The 21,273-nt window shown below is 36.8% G+C and overlaps 2 protein-coding genes across 2 annotated transcripts in view; one reads left to right on the top strand and one right to left on the bottom strand.

Moving 5' to 3' along the window:
• On the bottom strand, window positions 1-18,913 carry LOC134819371 (ras-related protein rab7-like). The gene is made up of 7 exons (XM_063829301.1): window positions 18,907-18,913; window positions 7,343-7,397; window positions 6,103-6,229; window positions 5,719-5,758; window positions 5,417-5,487; window positions 4,532-4,639; window positions 1-1,413 (listed from the first exon to the last, which is right to left on the bottom strand). The coding sequence occupies exons 2-7, from the start codon at window positions 7,393-7,395 to the stop codon at window positions 1,192-1,194; spliced, it is 621 nt and encodes a 206-aa protein (XP_063685371.1). The 5' UTR covers window positions 7,396-7,397; window positions 18,907-18,913; the 3' UTR covers window positions 1-1,191.
• LOC134819370 (prolyl 4-hydroxylase subunit alpha-2-like) overlaps window positions 11,665-21,273 on the top strand; it is a 20,924-nt gene continuing 11,315 nt past the window's right edge. The window contains exon 1 of the mRNA XM_063829300.1: window positions 11,665-11,690. The gene's annotated coding sequence lies outside the window, so the exon portion shown is untranslated. The remainder of the gene's footprint in view (window positions 11,691-21,273) is intronic.

Below are 21,273 nucleotides of genomic sequence, written 5' to 3' on the forward strand. Positions count from 1 at the left end.
TACCGGTTTAGTAAATCAAAACGTATTTACTGGTAATATTTTCACACAAATCAATATAACAAAACAAACAACTCATCCATAAGATGTAGCCTCTAAAATCATTACTAAAATAGTGTCTCCATGGTTACGGTGTGCAGGCGTTGTCAAGGTCGCATATCTAGGTAGTCCCATTTAAATATGTACCATGTGACAGTTTTCAAGCTTGATCAACTAAAACATTTCCCTAGTGAAGCTGTGCAGGATAATGATTTTCAGTCTGAACGGCAAAACCACTAACATGGAAAATGAATTTGATGTAATTTCCATGAAAATGTCACGAAATACTTGTACAACGTTCAATATCTTTCAAATCTCGAAACTTTGAGTTTATCCAATTTCTTTTCTCATATCGAATGATTCGGAATAATGAAGGATCAAGTTCTAACTCAAGTTCTAACTCTCTATTGTCGAATGTCCGTTTTAATCTCAGTTTATCCATGGCCGGGCCAACAAGTTTGCCACCAGCTGATATCAGCTTAAAGAAAAAGTTATCCTGCACTAACTATGGGAAACCTAACAATAATTTTGATGAAAATAAAACTTACGTTACAATAATAATCTACTGATCCCAGTTTTATTTAAAATGAGACATGCGCATATAAAGTTCCAACTCAACTGGTTACCATGGCAACTGTGGTAACTGAGGCATGCGAATATCATTAAAAAGTTCCCATTTTAGATTACTCAACAAAAGTAGCACTATCATACGGGGGAAGTCCCCCAGCCTCAATACTATTTTAACTGAGGGTACAAGAAGATATTATCCATGGTAACCCTTACTGCGTGTCACAACTCACTGTATTTAGCTGCCGCGCAAGGAAACAAATTCTTACATCTTGCCCACAATTCTCTGAATTAAAAAGACAAATCAATTTATAAAGAGTCAATTTTATATTTTACACATTTGGGCCTCTTTGGATAGATATTAGCCCAGTTTAAAATAAAACAAAACCGCACTAAGATGTTGTCAATATCATGACAACACTATCCATGGTAGCCGTGGTGATCACCGAGGGGAGGTGGCCAGTATTCCACCATTTAACTGGTCAACTAGGCTCCGAGTTCCTGTCATGATGTACAGTTTCCATGGCAACGGGCACCATCTTCAGGGTAACGTGCTCCATTTCCATGGCAAGTGGTACCGGACACTCTCTAACATCCACAATCGCTCTTTTGTCCCGACTGGCCACCAGGAGGTATTTTTATCGTTTCGGGAAACTCCGTGTAGAGGTCGGCGTCCGTTTCCTGTTGAAGGGCGTTCTGGGCGATCGTGTAGAATGCTTGCTCAACATTGATCGCTTCTTTGGCGGAAGTTTCGAAATAAGGAATGTTGTTCTTGCCCTGGCACCACTGCTGGGCCCACTTTTGGGAGACCTGAAAAGCAGATGGAATTAGTTTGAGAATCTGGTTTATTATCCGCAATCTAATATTCATGTCACATATTTTTTTCTTCTTCATTTGTTAACCATTTGTAATGTTTTCTGATCAGACTAAAGTATTAATTTGTTGAAACGTAATATTTGTTGAAACGTAATATTCATGCTGAGATGTTGGATCAGTACTGTGACAGTGTACGCAGATGGAATTAGTCCTGTACAAATTTCGGTAAGTTAATGTTTACAATTTGAACGAGGCTTTGTTTTCAAACTTAATATAATATACCAATAAACAATTCGCTATCTCCCAGTTAATCAGTAACCCTATGTGTTTCCCCGATATGCAAGGACAGCGTGTAGATGAGGTGGTTTTAGGATTTCCATTTGTTATTTCAAAAGATTACAGGCAATAAACTCGAAATTGTATCATTAATCCGTGTGTCAGATATCAAACCAGTTCACTGCTAATCTATTTTTAGATAGTAAACAGCTACATCTCTACATAATTCGGCGCAAAGGTAAATATGCGCGGCGCGACTGCGCGCGTTTCGAGGAAATAATAGAAGATTTTCACAAGTCTGAGGCAGTGAGGAGCTAGTAGTTTTAGTTAATATGTAATTGTGTCCCTTTAAGTCACGCGATGAGCATTACAGACTAGTAACGTAATACTTTCCAAATTTTGAGTCAAATTACAAGTAAGGATAAGAAACACCCAAGCTATTGATTAGGTTCAATATAATGCATGTACCCAGGAAATAGTACACACTTAAATGTCCGTCAACCGTAATTATCAAGTCTGATAAAATCTGAAGATTATTCATGAAATAAAAGTTAGGGCCTAATAATAGACCGCATAATTTGCTTCACTCTGCTGAGCAGCCTTATCTTTTTTGTGTGTGTGTGTGTGTATGGTATCAGCTTTCTTACAGGAACTTGATATAGGGCCTAAAACACTGCGCAAGCGTACACTCTTCTGTATAATGTTTCATTCTACAGAGCACCTGGATGTGCTGACAAGGCCTTAACAGTGTGGTACGTGATTCTGAGAACTCGTCTGCTCTGAGTGCAGCGAACACGTTAGTATCATGTACACCTTAATATCACGTACATGTTAGAAAATTAAATTAAGGGACATCATAATTGTACACTATCGGATAAACAATAAACATAGCATTATTTATCATCCAAGTTGGTTTGAAATGAGAGCCAGGTTCACACTAAATTGTGTGTTTGGTTCAATATTGAGTGAGCGGTGACAGTGAATATGAAGGTCAGGTGATTTTGTGAATTTATAGTATTGGTGGGTAATGTGACAGAATTGCTATAATACAATGGTCTATGAGATTTGCTTCATTGCTTGTGTTGGTGGTTTCAGTCCTTTTTGCGATTAGCGGCCTTTAATTAAGATCTTTTGCTAATTTTGATCTCTGTTTTGAGTACATAACAGGTCACATGCATACAAAACATGTGATTCATCTTCGACGGTCTCGAGGCCAATACGTTTTTGGCACCAAGCACAGTCTTTGCTCACGGGGTTGTCAGAGTAGCTGCCTTTTTCATTGTGGGAGATGACGAGCACTAATCTTCAGTTTTATAATTATTACAACAAAAGAAGCTATTGTTAAGATGATAATATGTTAATGTAAATATGGTGGGAGGAAGAGGCCAGATGCGAACCTTAATATGTTAATATGAATATTGTAATATTAATATAGTAAATTAAGTCATAGTCATTGTCTCATGGTACGAAGAGGGATCATTTGGGCTGTCAGCCAATCAAGGATCTCATTAACGAGCTTTTATAATGTATAATGTATAATGTATAATGTATATTGATCAGGATTCAGGTGATTCCCAAGTAAGTAGGGTGAGTTGTCCTATACACCATTCTTTATTCTACTTTTAGTATTCAAGGATGGATTGCCATTTTGGGGTATTAAATTAAGTTTAATTATAAATAAATTTTCATGAATATTTGTGATGATCTTTAAATGTATCATTGTGTTTTGATTAGCTATGATAATATTTTAAATATAAGAGAATTAGCGAGTGACAAAATTGAATGGAGAAAATTGTTAGACCTATTCGAGAATAGCGAGATGACTCAATGCCATGTTGACCATTTGTATTGAAATATATTGACAATAGTGCTTACAGTTGCAATAGTGCTTACAGTCTTAGCTTTAAAAGTCTATAGATCTACTGATCACTACAATGTTAAAAGTCCATCAATATACAGAGGTCTGCAATGTACATTCTTCAGCCTCTGGTATGTACTGGCTCTGGTAATACACACTCTCTGGCTCGTAGGACTAACCCCCCTACAGCTAGTATAGTGCCTCGGCACAGAGTGGCTTAGGGTTACTGAAAAGGAGATAAGCACCTCAGGCCATCCCAACGTTCGGGAGAGACCTGCCCTTGTATCTTGTATGTACTGGCTCTGGTATGTACTGGCTCTGGTGTGTACTGGTATGTACTGGCTCTGGTATGTACTGGCTCTGGTATGTACTGGTATGCACTGGCTCTGGTATGTACTGGCTATTTCCTCTCCACAAACACTCACCAATCACGTTCTATGGAACACTGAACAGTTATGACCTAATGACACGAACACTGAACACGTATGACATGATGTCCAATTGTCCAATGTTCGACCGCAATCAAAACATAAATCATAAAGAAAAAACAGCTAATATATAACATAATGTATAAGGCATTGATGATCTCACTATGACGTGATAATTACATCACCAATGCCAAGTTGTCTTGTCGTTAGTTTGCAAATTATATGTATGGTAGGTGGCTTCCTTCCTCTACCCGTTAGTTTTAATTACTGTTTCTACATTTGTTTCGTATATTTATCTCTAAAACTACCTTTTTATATGTTCCTTACGTTGAGTGGATTTGGCGAGGAGTGTAAAATGTAGTAAAATAAATACTATTACGAATTCCGAGAATTTCAGTGAAAATGCTAGAACTGATGGTACATACAAGTCAGAATGTACATTGTATCACAGGAACCCATGCATTAGGGTTAAACTAGCTTTACATGGTGTTAAAAGAAATGGCTGCTCAAGTAATTAATAGCCGCAAGAAAAATGCAGGAGTAAACTGACCGCCCTATTCTCGAGGTCCACTTTGTTGCCAAGTACTACGAAGGGGAAGTTGTCAGGATCTCGTGGTGATGCTTGTATTAAAAACTCGTCCCTCCAGCTATCCAGTGTCTGAAATAAAACCATTAAAAATCAAGCATAGCCTGGCAACGCATAGCCTGGCAACGCATAGCCTGGCAACGCATAGACTGGCAACGCATGTTATATATATTTAAGCGGGCAATTCCAGTCCAAACCCTGGAAACATGACATAAAAGATTCGTTTTTACTTGTTTGAATGAAAAGCACTAATATATGGGCTTGCAACGCATAGCCTGGCAACGCATGTTATATATGGGCTTTTATTGCGTACGGACGCCCGAACTTTAACATTATACTTTCAAGTTTTAGTAGTTTGCCGGATTACACGGTAGCAGGGCACTTATAGCAAAGCCTAATGACTGATGACTCACATGATATGTGCTTTAACGGCATGTGTGCGAATAGTGTGCCAGTATAGAGTTTTTATCCCGCACCCAGCCATTTCTCGTAATGGCCGGAACTTGAAAACCGTAATTTTTGCTGATTATTATATTAAACCGTTTGAGCTGGAAACCTCCGTTTTGTGCACATTATTTATTCCGACCATATGTCACAATCGATTTAAACCTATTTCGATGTGTACAAAATAGGGTTTCTAGCTCGTTTGCCATGACGAGTATATAATCACTTCAATGTTGAAAGGGTGTGGCCTCCAGAAAATAGAAGTTTATATTCTGGCGACAGAATCCTCGAATGAGTAGTTAGTAGTAGTTTAGTTAGTAGTTACAGTATGCAATCTGCAAAGTTACTAATCTCCGCTGTAAAGTGAATAAATGATGTTATAAATGTGTACACGTGTGCACGTACCTTGAATGTATTTGGCTGCGTTACATCAAACACCAGTACGCAACAGTCGGCCCCTCTATAGAATGCTACACCTGCAATAAGGGGTTACTTTTAGTAAAACAGAATATCAGGACCCTCAGTATACCCCTATTTGTATCTGATTTGCACCCAAACTATCAATGCTAAAACTTGCAGATTCGAGAAAACAGTACTCTGCTTATTTAATTGAACTAATTGAACAGACATCATGACCATATTGACATTAACCTGATATAATCTCATAAAATCTTCTTGCTTATGCTAATATATAAATTATTACTAACCTAAACTCTGAAATCTTTCCTGTCCAGCTGTGTCCCAAATCTGAAATATATTCAAAATCAAACACAGAATTTGTAGCACGTTTTATGTATGCATATTCGGTCCAAGAGGGCCACATACACTTCGCATGAGAAAATACAATGGAGTGACTAAGAGTTCGGCAACTAGAAAATTAAGATTCCATACCACAACATCTCAGCTTGTGACACACAAGCTGACATGATAAACAGTGACAAACATAAAACAAGCTACTATGATAAAAGGTGCACACTGCACAATTAAAGGCTTTGTCACGAATTGATCATAATTATACGAAAAAGGTTAAATATATTAAAAAAGGTTGCAGTGGATTTTTGAAACCTCAATAAAATTACAAAATTTTATACCTGCATAGTCACCAGTCTGTCATCGACAACAACTTCTTTTGTCAGAAAGTCTGCCCCAATAGTTGCTTTATATTGGTTACTAAACTTTTTCTGCACATATTGGTTCATCAACGACGTCTTGCCCACCCTGCAACATTAATAGTAATTGTGTTTATTATTTACAATGATAAACTTTCACCAGGTCCAGCCAACGACCATTGAGAGGATTAGGTTTAAAAGTTGCAAAAATGTATGTACATTGTACAAGATATATGTATTATATTCATTAAATTTTTTTAATTAATCTGATACAGAAAATTGTAGTAAATTTGGGCTACAAATACTTTAACCAGAAGTTTTTCAAATTTTTAATCTATAGACAATAGATTTTACTCAATTTTGTTTGCGATTTCCAGGACAATACTAACATTTTTATCTATTTATCCATTAATTTGAGTGAAATTCATATGAAAATACAAGCTAAGAATAACTTAGCATTTTGAAATCCAAATTTTTTACTTTGAGAAGGAATGGGTGGATGTGGTCGAAGATAAGCATGATATTTTAGCAGAACTGTCGTAATCAACTATTTTATGGTAAATTAGAAGTATTTATCCTCTGGTACCAAAATTTTGATTGGCATTTAAATTATTTGTTGACTCATTTAGTCACATTATATTTCATTTAAAACAATTTTAGTCAAAAGTTCGACTAAATTTGTTGCAGATATATTATCTGGTTTCTAAGGCATGTAGTCAATGGAAAACTAAATGGTAGCCACATCATCGTAATGTTGTCTAGATGCCAAATGATTTGATTCATCCTGTACAGCTCATTTTTAGATAATACAATGTAGATTATCTGAATACACTGGACACTCATGGTGTATTGTGTCATCATTGGTAATGGCTGTGCAGTGTACATTTGAATCTAATTCTAATCATAATTCTAATTAGTGACTGAGCAATATTGTTATAGCATTTCTAATCAGTTGTGGGCTGTGCTCTTATTAATAAACAAAGGTTTAATTTTGGAATGAAAAATTTGTAATATGTAAACACCAACAATAAGCTAACCTACTAGTTTTGTTAAATTATTGATGTCTTATATTGTAACTACAAGTCTTCATCTTGGTAATTATATTTGTGTTCGGATATAAATGGTTTTCCTAACACTTATGAATATATATTTTAACCGCCAAGATTAATTGAATCACTGCTGAAAATATGAAATGTCAATAAGATAAATTAACATCACTCACCCACTATCTCCTAAGATAATGACTTTTAAAAGGACCTTCTTTCTGGTTGCCATCACTATATAACATGATCAAATTAAGATATTGGCTCACACAATTTGTATGTAATTACTTGATTATAAGCCATTTAATAGGTTTTGAAAAGTTGACAATTGGAGAATGTCTATAATTCAGATATTGTAAAGTAGTGACTGGTAAATTTTCGATGTGAAAGATCTACAGTTAGAGATAAGTCAATTTATCTTTTGCATCCGAAAATAAGTCATTAATTTGACCCTTGAACCTGCAATGGTTCCAGTGGTCACTTACAGCACTGTAAGGTCTGTAAGGCCGTGCAAAACAGGACTCTGCAGCATGGAGAGGTGAAATAACATGACTTTCCGGTGGCAACAGGTAAACATTTTCATATTTCCAACTAATACATTCATCAATAATCTGCCATCTGTTGGAAGATGTGGAGGAAACTGAATCGAACGATATGATTCTGCAGCTGTGCCTGCTATTTTACTCAGATCTTAATAAAGCAGCCAAACATGCACCTTCGGTAGAGTATTTTCATTATAATAACTCTGTCCTGTCAGATGAGATTGTCATTTTGACCTTCGCAGGTAGAAGAAAACAAAAATTTCAAGAAAACAACAATTTTATTTAGTATCAATTAAAGCAAACAAAAATATATTTTATATATAACTAGCAGGACCTTTATACCAGATATCTTAGGGGACTTGGAGTAGCAAGAGAGTGGCTAGAAAATATATACCTAATACAAAAATACGTCAAAAAGAATTTTTGATACAGGATCGAAGATAGAAACCAATTGGGCCCCATTAATATCATATTGTTTTTATGTTATTATTAGGCATTCATTATTGCATCTAAATTATTTCACTTGCATTAGGTTTAGAAATTTATTCTCTGGTTAACAGATTTCAAATGTTTAATTAATTTGTAGTATGACAGTATATATAAGAAGTTATTTAATTTTGCTTGGGCTGTTGTGTTGACTGTTGGGGTTTAGTGGTGGTATGGAATTTGAATTTTATATAAATTTACACTATGAGGTTGGGGCATTTTGCATAGTAAATATGGTTACTACTCCTATATATCATATTATTTGATTGGTATTCGATTTCTGATTATTTCCCTAGGAATATGATTATTATATCTCAATTTGGCTTTAGGTAGGGTGCCCCGCTAAAAGAACTGGATTCTTCCAGGAAGCATCCCGTGCACAGAGCTTGGTCTACATATATATTAAATTATTAACCATTCATTCTGTATGTGCACGAAAAATTTATTTCAATGTTTGACCTCCCAGGGCATGTGCAGATTTGGTGAAAAAAGTCGCATAGTAACAGTGTTGCACAGTACATGCAAGTGCAATATGCATAGATTATTGGAATAACATTATCATCAGTTTTGGTTGTCAAATTTGCAAATGTGTTTAAACAGTGTTACATTTCATTGGCTGTATCATAGGCCAGGATGGATATTTCTTGATGCAATGACTTTCAAAGAACACTCCCTGTGATCACGGGCATCCTATTTATATGTATAAAATTAGCTGTATTTCTTTCGTAAATTGGAAAATGTTTCATTTCCATCGTAAAAGTCCTGTAATTTCGTGTTCCCACGCTGTTCAAGAAAACAAAAAATTCAAGAAAACAACAAATTTTTATTTAAATCAATTATAGCAACAATTTGAAAAACTTTAAAGTTCTTCTATTACCATGGAATATACTACGGGTATGGTGACTTGGGCTATTGAGTTGTTGAGTAGATTAAGATTAGTAAACCTGCACTTGCATTGTATTTATAAAAACTAGAAATTAGGCTTCACGGTAAAATGGAGAAGCAGGCTGATCTTGTTCAGAACGGCGCCGCCGTGGAGTCTCATGCCGTAGAGTCTCATGCTATAGTCTGGACCCTAGCACAACATGGCCCCTCAATGTAGGCAAATAAAAGACCTATCTGATCAACAGTTTTCTTCAAATAAATGTTTTTTGACTACTGTGAAATAATTACTAAGAGAGAAAATTACTAAAACTAAACAGTAGAGATAAATACTAGTGTACACAATAACATGTCAAATAGAGAATACATGCATCCTCCTTGATTGTTTGTGAGCCCAGATGTGGCTAAACTTTATATTCTCCGATAACACTGACATGAACGGTTCAATCTTTGGCAGGAACTAGGAATAATTAAACCATTGCATAGAAGAAAAATCAACAATAAACTAATATTACAGGTTAGATGTTTACCTGAGTTCTATATCTTTCGATAGCAACTCCATCTATCAATCTGATTAGCAAGTCATTCTGTATTCCACCAGTACTTGTGATCCTGGTTGCAGCTTTCAACATGTTTTATGGGCCCAACACTCAGCTTTCACAGTTTATGACTTCTGGCCTCCTTGCGATGTCGTAGCAGGTAGACCATTTCTTGTTGTCGCGGGCTAACCAGATTGTATAGGAACATCGAAGAGCGACCAAAGCAGCCTCATTCAGGGCTTTATTCTTCGTTCTCTTCGCCAATCCAAAGTAGTTAAATAGAGCTGGTACAGTATGGTGCCAGAAGCCCCTACACCCAATCTCTACCGTAAAGAGCAGAGCTTTCCAACCGCACCCGTCGATGCCAGGAATCAGCTCTCTGTTGTAGCGTGCTTCTTTACGTGCTACTTGGTCACTGAAGTTACTCTCGTCACCACAAGTCAGTTCAATCAGAACTACTTCTCTCAAACTATCTGACCATACTACAATGTCGGGTCTCTCCGCTGTGCTGTAGATGTGCTGTGGGAACTGGGCAGGTAGTGTATCCTCGTCCCATATCAGCTTCCAGTCTTTCGCTCTCTCAAAGGGCCTCTCCTTCCTCAACTTTGGCTTTGGGTGTTCATACTTCCCATCCTTCGACTTGAACCGTCCTGTAAGTTTGCAAGGCATGTGGAATAAGTGGGTCTAGATGCTCGACAATATCATTAACTTCCTGCATGCTCGCAATTATTCAGGACAAAATACGCCTATACTACAAAAATCATAGAAGTTGGTTCAAAAGACCAATAATAATAGAATTCTATTGATAATATTTAAAGGAATCTTTCCTTGATTTTTCAGTAAGGCAGATGCATAATGAATTTAAACTTATCCAGTATCAGTTAAATCCGATATCATACATACTCAGATTTGTAAATCTGAGTAAAATGTTAACCATGTAATTTCTAACTACTGTATATAGACATATTTATCTCAAATGCACTGTACACACAGGATATTAAATGTTAAATGTATAAAGCTACTTTGCATAGTTTAAGATAGTGAGAAATTACCTATACAATTTTACTAAATTTTAAATGATGATGTGATGTCATAAATTTTACTTTACTTATATTTTACTTTACTTTAATGTTATAATATATGTTCACCGATTAACCAGTAACCATTTAACGAGTGATACTTGTAAAACATTCCAAGACCGTCGACAAGTCCGTCGAGTTCAACCCGGCGCGCGTTTTGGTAGGTTATAAACCTACAACTAGCTTATAGTTAGACTCATGCTACACAAAAATAAACTATAATTTAAATCCCAGGCCGTCCCATTATACTTCAACTAATCAGATAATATTATTAATTCGTGGCTCGCAACTTAACACGTGATATTTGTAAAATATTTGTTCCAAATATTAAACGTCGACGAGTCAAACATTGCTACACGTTGTATACCTCTCGTGCACGCGAAGCGTGCACGCCGGCCGGCCGGCCGCGCGCGCGCTCAAAAGGGGTTACAGCGTGTGTCAAGTCAAACACGGCGCGCGCGTCTTGATAAGTTTAAAACGCTGCACGCACGACTTGCCCTGCATCTAATCAGATTGCAATACTTTTTTAGTGCGTGTCGTTTAGCGTCACTAAAAACTTTTCAGATACTTTAGCGCTCAGGCATTCATGGGCCGGATATGAGCAAACAAAGAAGCGCGCTTCTATACTGGTTTCTATTATATATTATTGATTATGTATTGGTATAATTATATTTAATAACTATATACTAGATTGATTGACGATGTCAATCCGTCGAGATCGTTGCTCTGCGAAGGCAAGAATGCTAGTTCGCGCGGCGCGTCGAAGCGGCGAAGTCCTCCAACTATATAGAATTATTTTAATTATTTATAGCAATAACTTAAACATGAAATTGAATCGTGCATTTAAATTTATAATGGACATTTTTTATTTTTGATCGTTTATAGAGCAATTAAATTAGTACAAAGCGAATATAAAAATATTAATTCACAAATAATGACATGAATATAGTGCACAATTTTTTTTAATACTTTCAACACTACTATATAACAAATAATTTGAGTTCAGGGATAGCATGTATTAAGGCCCCCCAAGGGGAGACGTAAGTTTTCGTTGTTTTGTTGGCTGTGAAAGCTCTTACTGCATTACCGCTGCACACTTGTGTTTATTTTAGATCATAGATATAGCTGATTTCTACTATGTCTGGTATTGCTAAGAGGCAAGGGAGAAACAAAGCCCTCTCCGCCAGTTCCAGTTCCAGTTCTACACCAACTCAACATAAATCAAAAACTGCTAAGAAGCACACATCATCATCCCTATCAGAGTTAGATGCTTCTTCAATAGCGCCCCAGCTGAACCTTACACCACACATTGCAATGCCAGCCATCCAGCACTCCCACAGAGATAAGAGGAAATGTCCCTGCGACCAGTCACTGGAATCGTCGTGGAAACTAGACTGTGCCAAGTGTGGACAGTATTGGCATGCGAACTGCGTAGGCCTTAATGGACTAAATAGTAAGATGCTCAATGATCTCACACAATGGCCCTGTCCCTTTTGTTTTGTATCACCTATTGCTACTATATCCACCCAAGTTGACGTCTGTCACGTCTGCAGAAACACTTTATCACTACAGCAGTCAAACCTGGAAGCAGAAACAGCACTCATTTCATCACAACTAGAACCCTTAGCCAATTGTTGCAAGCTCATTAAGGATATTGACTTTGTTCAATTCAGTAACAGAATTGACACACTTGGCCAATTTGACCAACGCCTTCAGCACCTCCTCCTAAAAGACCAGCCCTGGAAATCCTTAGACTCAGATATAAAGCTCCTTTCAGACCAGTTGGCCACTACCCTAGATAAATCACCCACACCACCACTCAACACCACAATTGAAAACCTCACAACTGCCTTACAAACTCATGACAAGACTTTCCACTCACTCACCAACCAACTAAATGAACTCAAACAGCAAGTCACATCCCTATCATCAGACATGACCACCTCACCAACATCAGATCAATCTGAAAAGCTCCTTGAACGGGTGTCACAAGAGCTCAGAGAGGTATGCAAGCAGGAGCTGAAGCAATCAACAGCAAATCTGCAGCATTCCTCAGAGCATCCACTGACCCTCCCTGGATTACAAGAGCTCAACACCCAGGTTGTAACCCAGCTGCCCCCACACAGTCGCCCGCCTGTCTCTAAACACACTCTCGATTTTATTGATGAAGAGACAGAGAAGGATCTCATAGAAATGCTTGATTCTCGCACATCTGAGTTCAAGAATGAGAATGGACGATCTGTTCTGGCTTTTGGAGAAAGATATCACTACACTGGCACAAAATCATCACCCTCATCCGACCAACTCCCAGACCAACTCCAATCACTCATAACACAACTGAACAATGATCATCCAAACTCTCCACCTGTCAACAGCATTCTCATCAATCGGTATGATGGTCACTCAAGCTTCCTTCCACAACACTCAGACAACGAACCCCTCATTCACCCTGACTCATCAGTACACACACTTTCACTAGGTCACCATTGCACAGTCACTTTCAGCAAGACTGGCACCACAGAACCCTATCACAACCAGTCTTGTCCACCACGATCACTATACACTATGACCAGGGCAAGTCAGGATTTGTACGAACACAGAATTGAATCAGGATCTGTCGACTCCGGTGTTCGATACTCTGTGACCCTCAGATCTGTTAGTGCTCTAAACCGTGCTTCTACATGCATCATGGGAGATTCGAACACTGGTGGACTTAAATTTGGACTTGATCCTAAGAGATCCTTTGGAAAGTTCCTTCCTGGAAAACAAGTCTTCGCACCTACTGTAGACCACATTGACCCATACGAATCCTGCGGCTACAAAAACACTGTCATTCTCTGCGGACTCAATGATATTAGGCAGGATAATGTCAAAACTCCATCTGACATCAAACAAGTGTTCAATAAATTTACTAGTAAAATTGCTGAAATTCAAGCTGTCAATAAAAAAACTAATGTTTATATATGTCCGCTGCTGCCAACTAAATGTATTGATTTAAATAGAAGAGTCAATTTCTTTAACTATCTGATTCAAACCCAGCTTCTCCCTTTCAACTTTGGTGTGAGACTGGTAGAAGGGTTTCCAAGCTTTGCTGATGAGAACGGGCTATTAAGCCAACACTTGTCAAAAAGGTTGACGAAGTTCCAGAAACCTGATTACTTACACCTCAATTGGAGGGGGGTTGCAAAATTAGCAGCAATCATTAAAAATACTATTCTTCTTAGAGTTAATGGTGGTCGAGACAGACGCAGAGCTGGACGAGGGGGGAATCAGGTGGACTCCACATCATTTCGTGACATAACTGCACGCTCTCTTCCTGCTGATAAACGAGTATCTGGTGCTCCTGACGGCTACCAACCGTCATGACTACTCTAACTAAAGAGGTATGTAAACACTGCTGCAAGGGTATCTATGTGGGCCAAGCCATAGTCGAGTGTTCCGAATGTAACCATGCAACTCATCATAAATGCTACAATATTGTCAATACCGATTTATGCGGTAACTTTCTCTGCAATACATGTGTAAATCTTGCTGTAAAACGATACAACCCGTTCAAATATGATATTTCCGACGAAGAAATCGATCTAGACGATACGATAACTAAGCTCTCGCAAATTTTAAACAGTTGTTCTCAGCTTAACAGAAGTCAAATTAATCAAACTCTAGAAACTTTAACCGAAGGTCAAATGTCAATGATGTTTCAAAACATAGACGGTAACAAAAGTAACTTTGATACTATGTGTATAGATCTTCGCCGATATAACAAAAAGTTTTCCATAATTGCACTTGCTGAAACAAATGTAGGACCTGAATTAAGTAGTTTGTATCAATTAACCGAATACAATAGTTTTTACCAAGCAACCTTTCGAGAGAAAAAGAAGGGCACCGGAGTTGCAATTTATATCCACCAGTCACTAAATGCAACAATCGATAATACCCTCTCCTATGTGAGTGAAAACCTAGAAATCCTATTTTTAAGATTCAACAGTGGTAACTCAAGCACCTTTGTTGGAGTTTTATACCGCCCTCCGAGTGGCAATTTTGACTTAGCGCTAAGTGAACTAGCCGACACTCTGGACAAAGTCCCCAGACACTCGTATATAGCTGGTGACTTTAACATCAATCTTCACGGCGACAGCAACAAGGTTGCTAAATATGAACACGTTCTTTACAGTCGAGGCTTCTATCCTCTCATATCTGTAATGACCCATGAAAAACCCGGCTGTATTCCTTCATGCATCGATAACATCATTACCAATGATTTAGACAACATTATAACATCTGGCACATTCAAAGACAAAATCACACATCATCACCCCATATTCTTAGCACTCAACACACACCTTGACCAGAACGATTGCAAGATTAAGTATGAACAGTTTTATGACTACTGTAACTCTAACGTAGATAAGTTCACCGACAAACTATCCAATAGTCTTGATAACACTGTAATAAATTGTTTTGATACCTTTGCTGACACATTTAACGTTGCTTTTGACGAATGTTTCAAGTTAGAAACCCCGAAATGTACAAAACGCACTATGCAAAACAATCCATGGATTACACCAGCAATTATAACATCAATAAATCACTGTCACGAACTATACGAAAACTGGGTCAAAGCTCGCAAAGTCAAGTGCAATCTAGGAGATACTGACACAAAAGGTGGCTTCTGTCACTGCGCAGTATGTAACAAAAAGCGCAGTGAGTACTTAACTTATAAATATTATAGAAAAGAACTCAAAGTTATACGTGAAAAGGCTCAAACTTCGTACAATATGGGTAAATTTAATGAAGTTCAAGGTGACAGTAAGAAAACATGGCAACTAATCAATAAGATACGCGGCAAAGGGAAACGAGAAATTAAACCCCCGTTTGTTATTAATAATGAGAAAATAATGAACCGTAGAATTATAGCTAACGAATTTAATAATTACTTTGTATCTCTTGCCCCTAAGTTGAATGAATCATACAGTACAACCGGTCAAATTAGACTAAGTCCAATTCAATGCTTTACGGACTACTTACCAAGGCCAAATACCTCAAGTATATTTCTCAGCGATTGTACACCAGAAGAAATAGAGAAAATCATTAGCGAACTCAAGAATGGAAAAGCTAGTGACATCCCTATTCACGTCATCAAACGAACGTCTAAGATTATAAGCCCACTCCTGTCAGTATTATTTAATGAACACATGAGAAATGGAACTTTTCCAGACCGACTGAAAATTGGTAAAATTAGCCCTATATACAAAAAAGACGGTACAGAATATCTCGAAAACTATAGGCCAGTATCTACCCTAGCTGTGTTCGGAAAGTTATTTGAGAAAGTAATCTACTCCCGTTTGTACAGTTTTCTTGTGTCGCAGAACGTTTTGTTTGAGAACCAGTTTGGTTTTAGGAAGAGTCACTCAACTAACCACGCCCTTAATTACTCAGTTGACTATGTAAACTCCCATATAAAGGAAAAGCAACATGTATTAGGTATCTTTATTGACTTATCAAAGGCATTTGACACTATCAGTCACGATAAACTTCTCATAAAACTTGACAAATATGGTATAAGAGGTAACGCAAACGAGCTTATTGGAAGTTACCTATCTAACAGACAGCAGTACGTTTCAGTTTTAGGTGAGGAATCTGATAAACTCCCTGTTATTTGTGGAGTACCACAAGGTAGTGTTTTAGGACCGCTACTGTTTATAATTTACATAAACGATATCTATAACTCATCAGACCTAGGAAAATTTATACTTTTCGCTGATGACACCAATATATTTGTAGTCGACAAATCTGTCCAGAATCTCTACCAAAAAGCTAATACTATAATGAATTCTGTTTACAATTATATGAAATGCAATCTTCTCCACATTAACATCAAGAAATGCTGTTACATTCACTTTACACCAGGAAAGAAGGATGTAACTAGTAGTAGTAGTAATAGTAATGATCTTATTTTAACGTTGAATAACACAGTCATTAAACGTGTTGATGAAACTAAATTCCTCGGCGTTATTATAGATAAAAACCTTAACTGGAAACCTCATACTGCATATCTTAGTTCTAAATTAAAGTGTGAAGTCGGTAAACTCTGCCGTATGAGAAGATTTATACCTAAAGAGCTGTATAATGACCTCTACCACACCCTCTTCGAATCTCATCTAGGATATGGGATCTCAGTGTGGGGAGGCATATCGAACAATAGGCTTGAACCAATATTTAAAATTCAAAAAAAGTGCACTCGTATTCTATTTGGTGATCAAGAGGCATACAGTAATAAGTTCAAAACATGTGCTAGAACCCGCCCAATTGGATCCCAAAAACTTGGAGCCGACTTCTATAAACGAGAATCAAGTAAACCCCTTCTCAGCAGAAACAAAATACTCTGCGTGCATAATTTGTATAAGTACCACTGTCTACTTGAAATGTTTAAAATAATCAAACTTCACACTCCAATACCGATGTACAATTTATTTCAAAAGTCACCCCGACGTGATAACTACTTTATTAACCCCGCTGCAACCAATTTGTTTGTATATAAAACCTCGAATATGTGGAATAAATTCCTTAAACCTTCTAGTAAGATTGACTTCTCGTCCCCAATTGCACTTGTTAAAGGTCGCATTAAAACTATGCTACTCAATGCTCAAAAAGCTGGAAACACTGATGAATGGTCAGAACTCAACTTTGATGGAAATGACATGTGCCTATAATAAGAACATACAAACTAGTCCATATAGATTTCATACTACACACACAAAATAACACACACAATACACACCACAGTCAAACATAGAAACTATATATTCACACATATAACACAGAACACTGATCAGCTCACCCGCTTTACACTAGTGTCTGGACTTGTCTGGAGTGTACGTCTGGAACGTGGGACGGACTCACAAATATATTGTGTAAACGTACGGCGCGAAACTTAAATATTGTATAACTCTATCATTTCATTACCCAGCGTGATTTACCGCGCCAGATTAATGAAATGACGCCGCGCTATATCCGTGAACCTACCGTCACTTATATCTTATATTTTATATTTCGTATCTCTTACTACGTAACGCGAAATTAAGTTGTATCACACTCCCGGTTTTGGACCCCAATGTTAACCTTGCAGCAACTGTGTCAGCCCAATATACTCTAGAAGTATGATCACACTTATTTTAATGAACAAAAGACCCATAATTAATATAATCAGATACTCGTCAACAGCAGCAGTTTCCGTCCGTGTGATGTGTTGTCCTCCTCCTTTCTGTGTCCCCGTCGTTTTGTTTTGTGAAATGTATTGTAGTAGTGTTTTAATATTTAAATCGAACGCAACTCAATAGTTAATAATAACAAACACAAATACTATTTCAAATAATTGATTAATATCGATTTATACGAACCAAACATTAATTATTTTTTTAATAACCTTTTATATATGTGTTAAACGATCCAGGGCATATCTAAAATTCGATAATGAACTTCATATATTATTAGTGCCGCGTGCTGATAAATATTCTGGGAATCAATCCACCCAATCGTGGCGATAACATATTTTTGTGCTTGGCCGGTTTTAGGTTTGAGTTTGTGCTCCAAAAGTGGTAAATCGGGTGCTAGTAAAGCTCTTGCAGGCAACTGGCTCCTTTTGCCAACTGCTTTTGGTTTAAGCGCGGACTCACATTTGGAACTGGCACTGGTATAATTGTAATATCCTACGAAGTCAGCATGCTATATTATTTTGCAAAACTCGTTTAATATCTTGACAATATTTAAAGTTTATGGATTTAGGTTTAGGCGCGGCGCACTGCTTATATGTTATAGCTCATTCAGCTTCTGTTTTCAGCGATGTGTTGCTACACACTGTATAGCATGTGGAACAAGCGCGGTGCCGCGCCTAAGCAGCAAAAGAGTTATTTATTTTAAAATTTATTTTTGTATCTCAAAAATGATGTAAAGTTTTTAATATGACGTAGAATTAAAGCTATTTCCGTACAGCCTAAGTGCTAAGCATGCTCGTTAGATAAACTATGAACAATGAACATAACATGCTAGCTTTCTTTATTTTTGTAAGTCGTGTCGGCTGACATCTTGGGTTGTACTGGATGTAACAAGTTTATTATCGGATGTCTACTTATATTTATTATGATATCATTATTCATTGTAATGGCAATAAAATTTAAATTTTGTTTTACTTAAATTTTGTTTTACTTAATTGAACAACAAATTATTTGATCACTTTTATGTTTTAGTTTATTTATTATTTGTAATGTTGCAGGTTTATAATGTATAAAAACCTTTTAAACTTTTAATCTTTTGTATTTACAATTTTCTTATATAGATTTTTTAAAAAGGGCTCTAAGTCTGACCCTCTTAACTATAGACCAGTTTCTCTTACCTGTATTCTTTGTAAAGTTTATGAACAGTTTGTTAGATCCCATGTGTTAGAATTTTTAGAAGACCGTATTTCAAAGGACCAACATGGGTTTGTTAAAGGAAAATCTTGTTTGTCAAATCTTTTGGAGACTTTCGACACTATACTTAATTTAATAGATGAAGGTGCTCCTGTGGACTTATTTTATTTTGATTTTAGTAAAGCTTTCGATTCTGTTCCCCATTATCGCTTGATTAACAAGCTAGAGAGTCTAGGGATAACTGGTAAAGTTTTAGTGTAATTACAGATTTTATCTCAAATAGAACTATGAGAGTGTGTGTAGAAGGTGAAACTTCAGAGTGGAAGATTGTATGGTCAGGAGTTCCCCAGGGATCAGTCCTTGGACCATTACTATTTGTGTTATTTATTAATGATTTACCAGATAACATTAAAAGTAAAGTTAAAATATTTGCTGATGATCTTAAGCTTATAGCTAATGCCTCCGAGCATGAAACTATAGCTAATGATCTGAACGAACTAGAGATGTGGGAGAGTAAATGGCTTTTAAAGTTTAATCCTACTAAGTGTTCAGTAATGCATTTAGATGTTAACGATAACCCAAGATCAAGTTATTCTCTTAATGGAGTTACATTGGCAGAATCTGTACAGGAAAAAGACTTGGGAGTTATAACCCATAACTCTCTGCTTTGGAATGAACAGATTAAGGCTTCAATATCTAAAGCCAACAGAATGATATGTTGGATTGTTAGAAATTTGATTATCAGGGAAAAATCTGTGATGATATCCATTTACAAAGCTTTGATAAGACCCCATTTAGAGTATTGTGTTCAATTGTGGAGTCCAGTTGCGGCTCATGGAAGTTGGGGGATCATCTTGGAGCTGGAGAGTGTCCAGAGGCGGTTTACCCGTCTGATTGACGAGGTGGGTACTCTTCCATACAGTCGTCGACTGGAAATCCTCAATTTAACAACGCTGGCAGAGCGGCGAATACGTGGGGACCTCATTGAATCTTTTAAAATGATAAGTGGTTTGGCCAATTACGGAGCTGGTTTGTTCAGTATGAGCAGATCTGGTTTTAATGTGGTATCAAACAGTAGATGCAGTAAAAGTAGCAGTAAAATGAAGAAAGTCCACAGTTCTTTTCTTCCGGAGAGGGTGAGACCTTATTGGAACAAACTCCCCTCGGATGTCAAGAATTGTGGGACTGTGTTAAGTTTTAAAATAAGATTAGAAGCTTTCAAAAAAGAGACTATTTTAAACGGATCCGTAAATGATATTCATTTTTGGTATGTTTCGGACGAAGTATTAGGGAAGATTGAGGGATTAAATTATGCTACTAATAAAGAGAAGCACAATGAATATCTTGTGTGTAATCCTCATGTTGCTAAGAAACGCTTTATTAACTTATATAGTAGTGGAAAGTATGTAAATTAGATTCATTTTATCTTGGTTGTTTAGGCCAATAGATTTAAGATATTTTTAAAACTTTAGTAGATATATTTTTGATGATGTGTGATGATGTTTGTGTCATTATATTTTGATTTGATTTGATTTGATTTGATTTATTATAGTAGTTCCATAGCACGATTTATGTCTTTAATTATTTTAATTATTTATTAATGGTATTATACAACATTTTACATTTTATAATATCTAAAAGGTGGAAGTGAATGGAAGTATAATACAAAAAGTTATAATACAGGAAAATTGTAACATGTCAGAATTTCCCTTTATCACAACTTTTCGCATTAAGCTTCCATTCGCATTAAAATTTTGACTACTCAATCAAAACTCAAATAAATCAACATCACTTGCTTCATATCTCACTCACCTAATATCTCCTACGATAATGACTTTTATCAACCACTTCATATCTCTGGCTGCAGGTAACATCACTGCGCACTGTGAAATTATCAAATTACGATATTGCTCGACATGAATATCTGTTAATATATTTTTAATACTGTCAAATAGTGTCACCCTGATTTTGTATGTGGAAGATCCACTGTGTGCTAGGAATGTTTCTGTTCATATAAGGCAATCTTCTGAAATGCTCATTGTAAACTACAATGATTCAGATTTACCATTTGCCTGTGTATTCGAGAGAAGAAACCCCAGAAGCACATACCTTCATATTACTGTCCCTTCATATTACCTTCCTCGACCCATGACCCCTAAAATTCAGCCTGACAA

Source organism: Bolinopsis microptera, chromosome 8 (genome assembly GCF_026151205.1).
Source record: "Bolinopsis microptera isolate Bmic1 chromosome 8, MBARI_Bmic_1.0, whole genome shotgun sequence".
Classification (NCBI taxonomy): domain Eukaryota; kingdom Metazoa; phylum Ctenophora; class Tentaculata; order Lobata; family Bolinopsidae; genus Bolinopsis; species Bolinopsis microptera.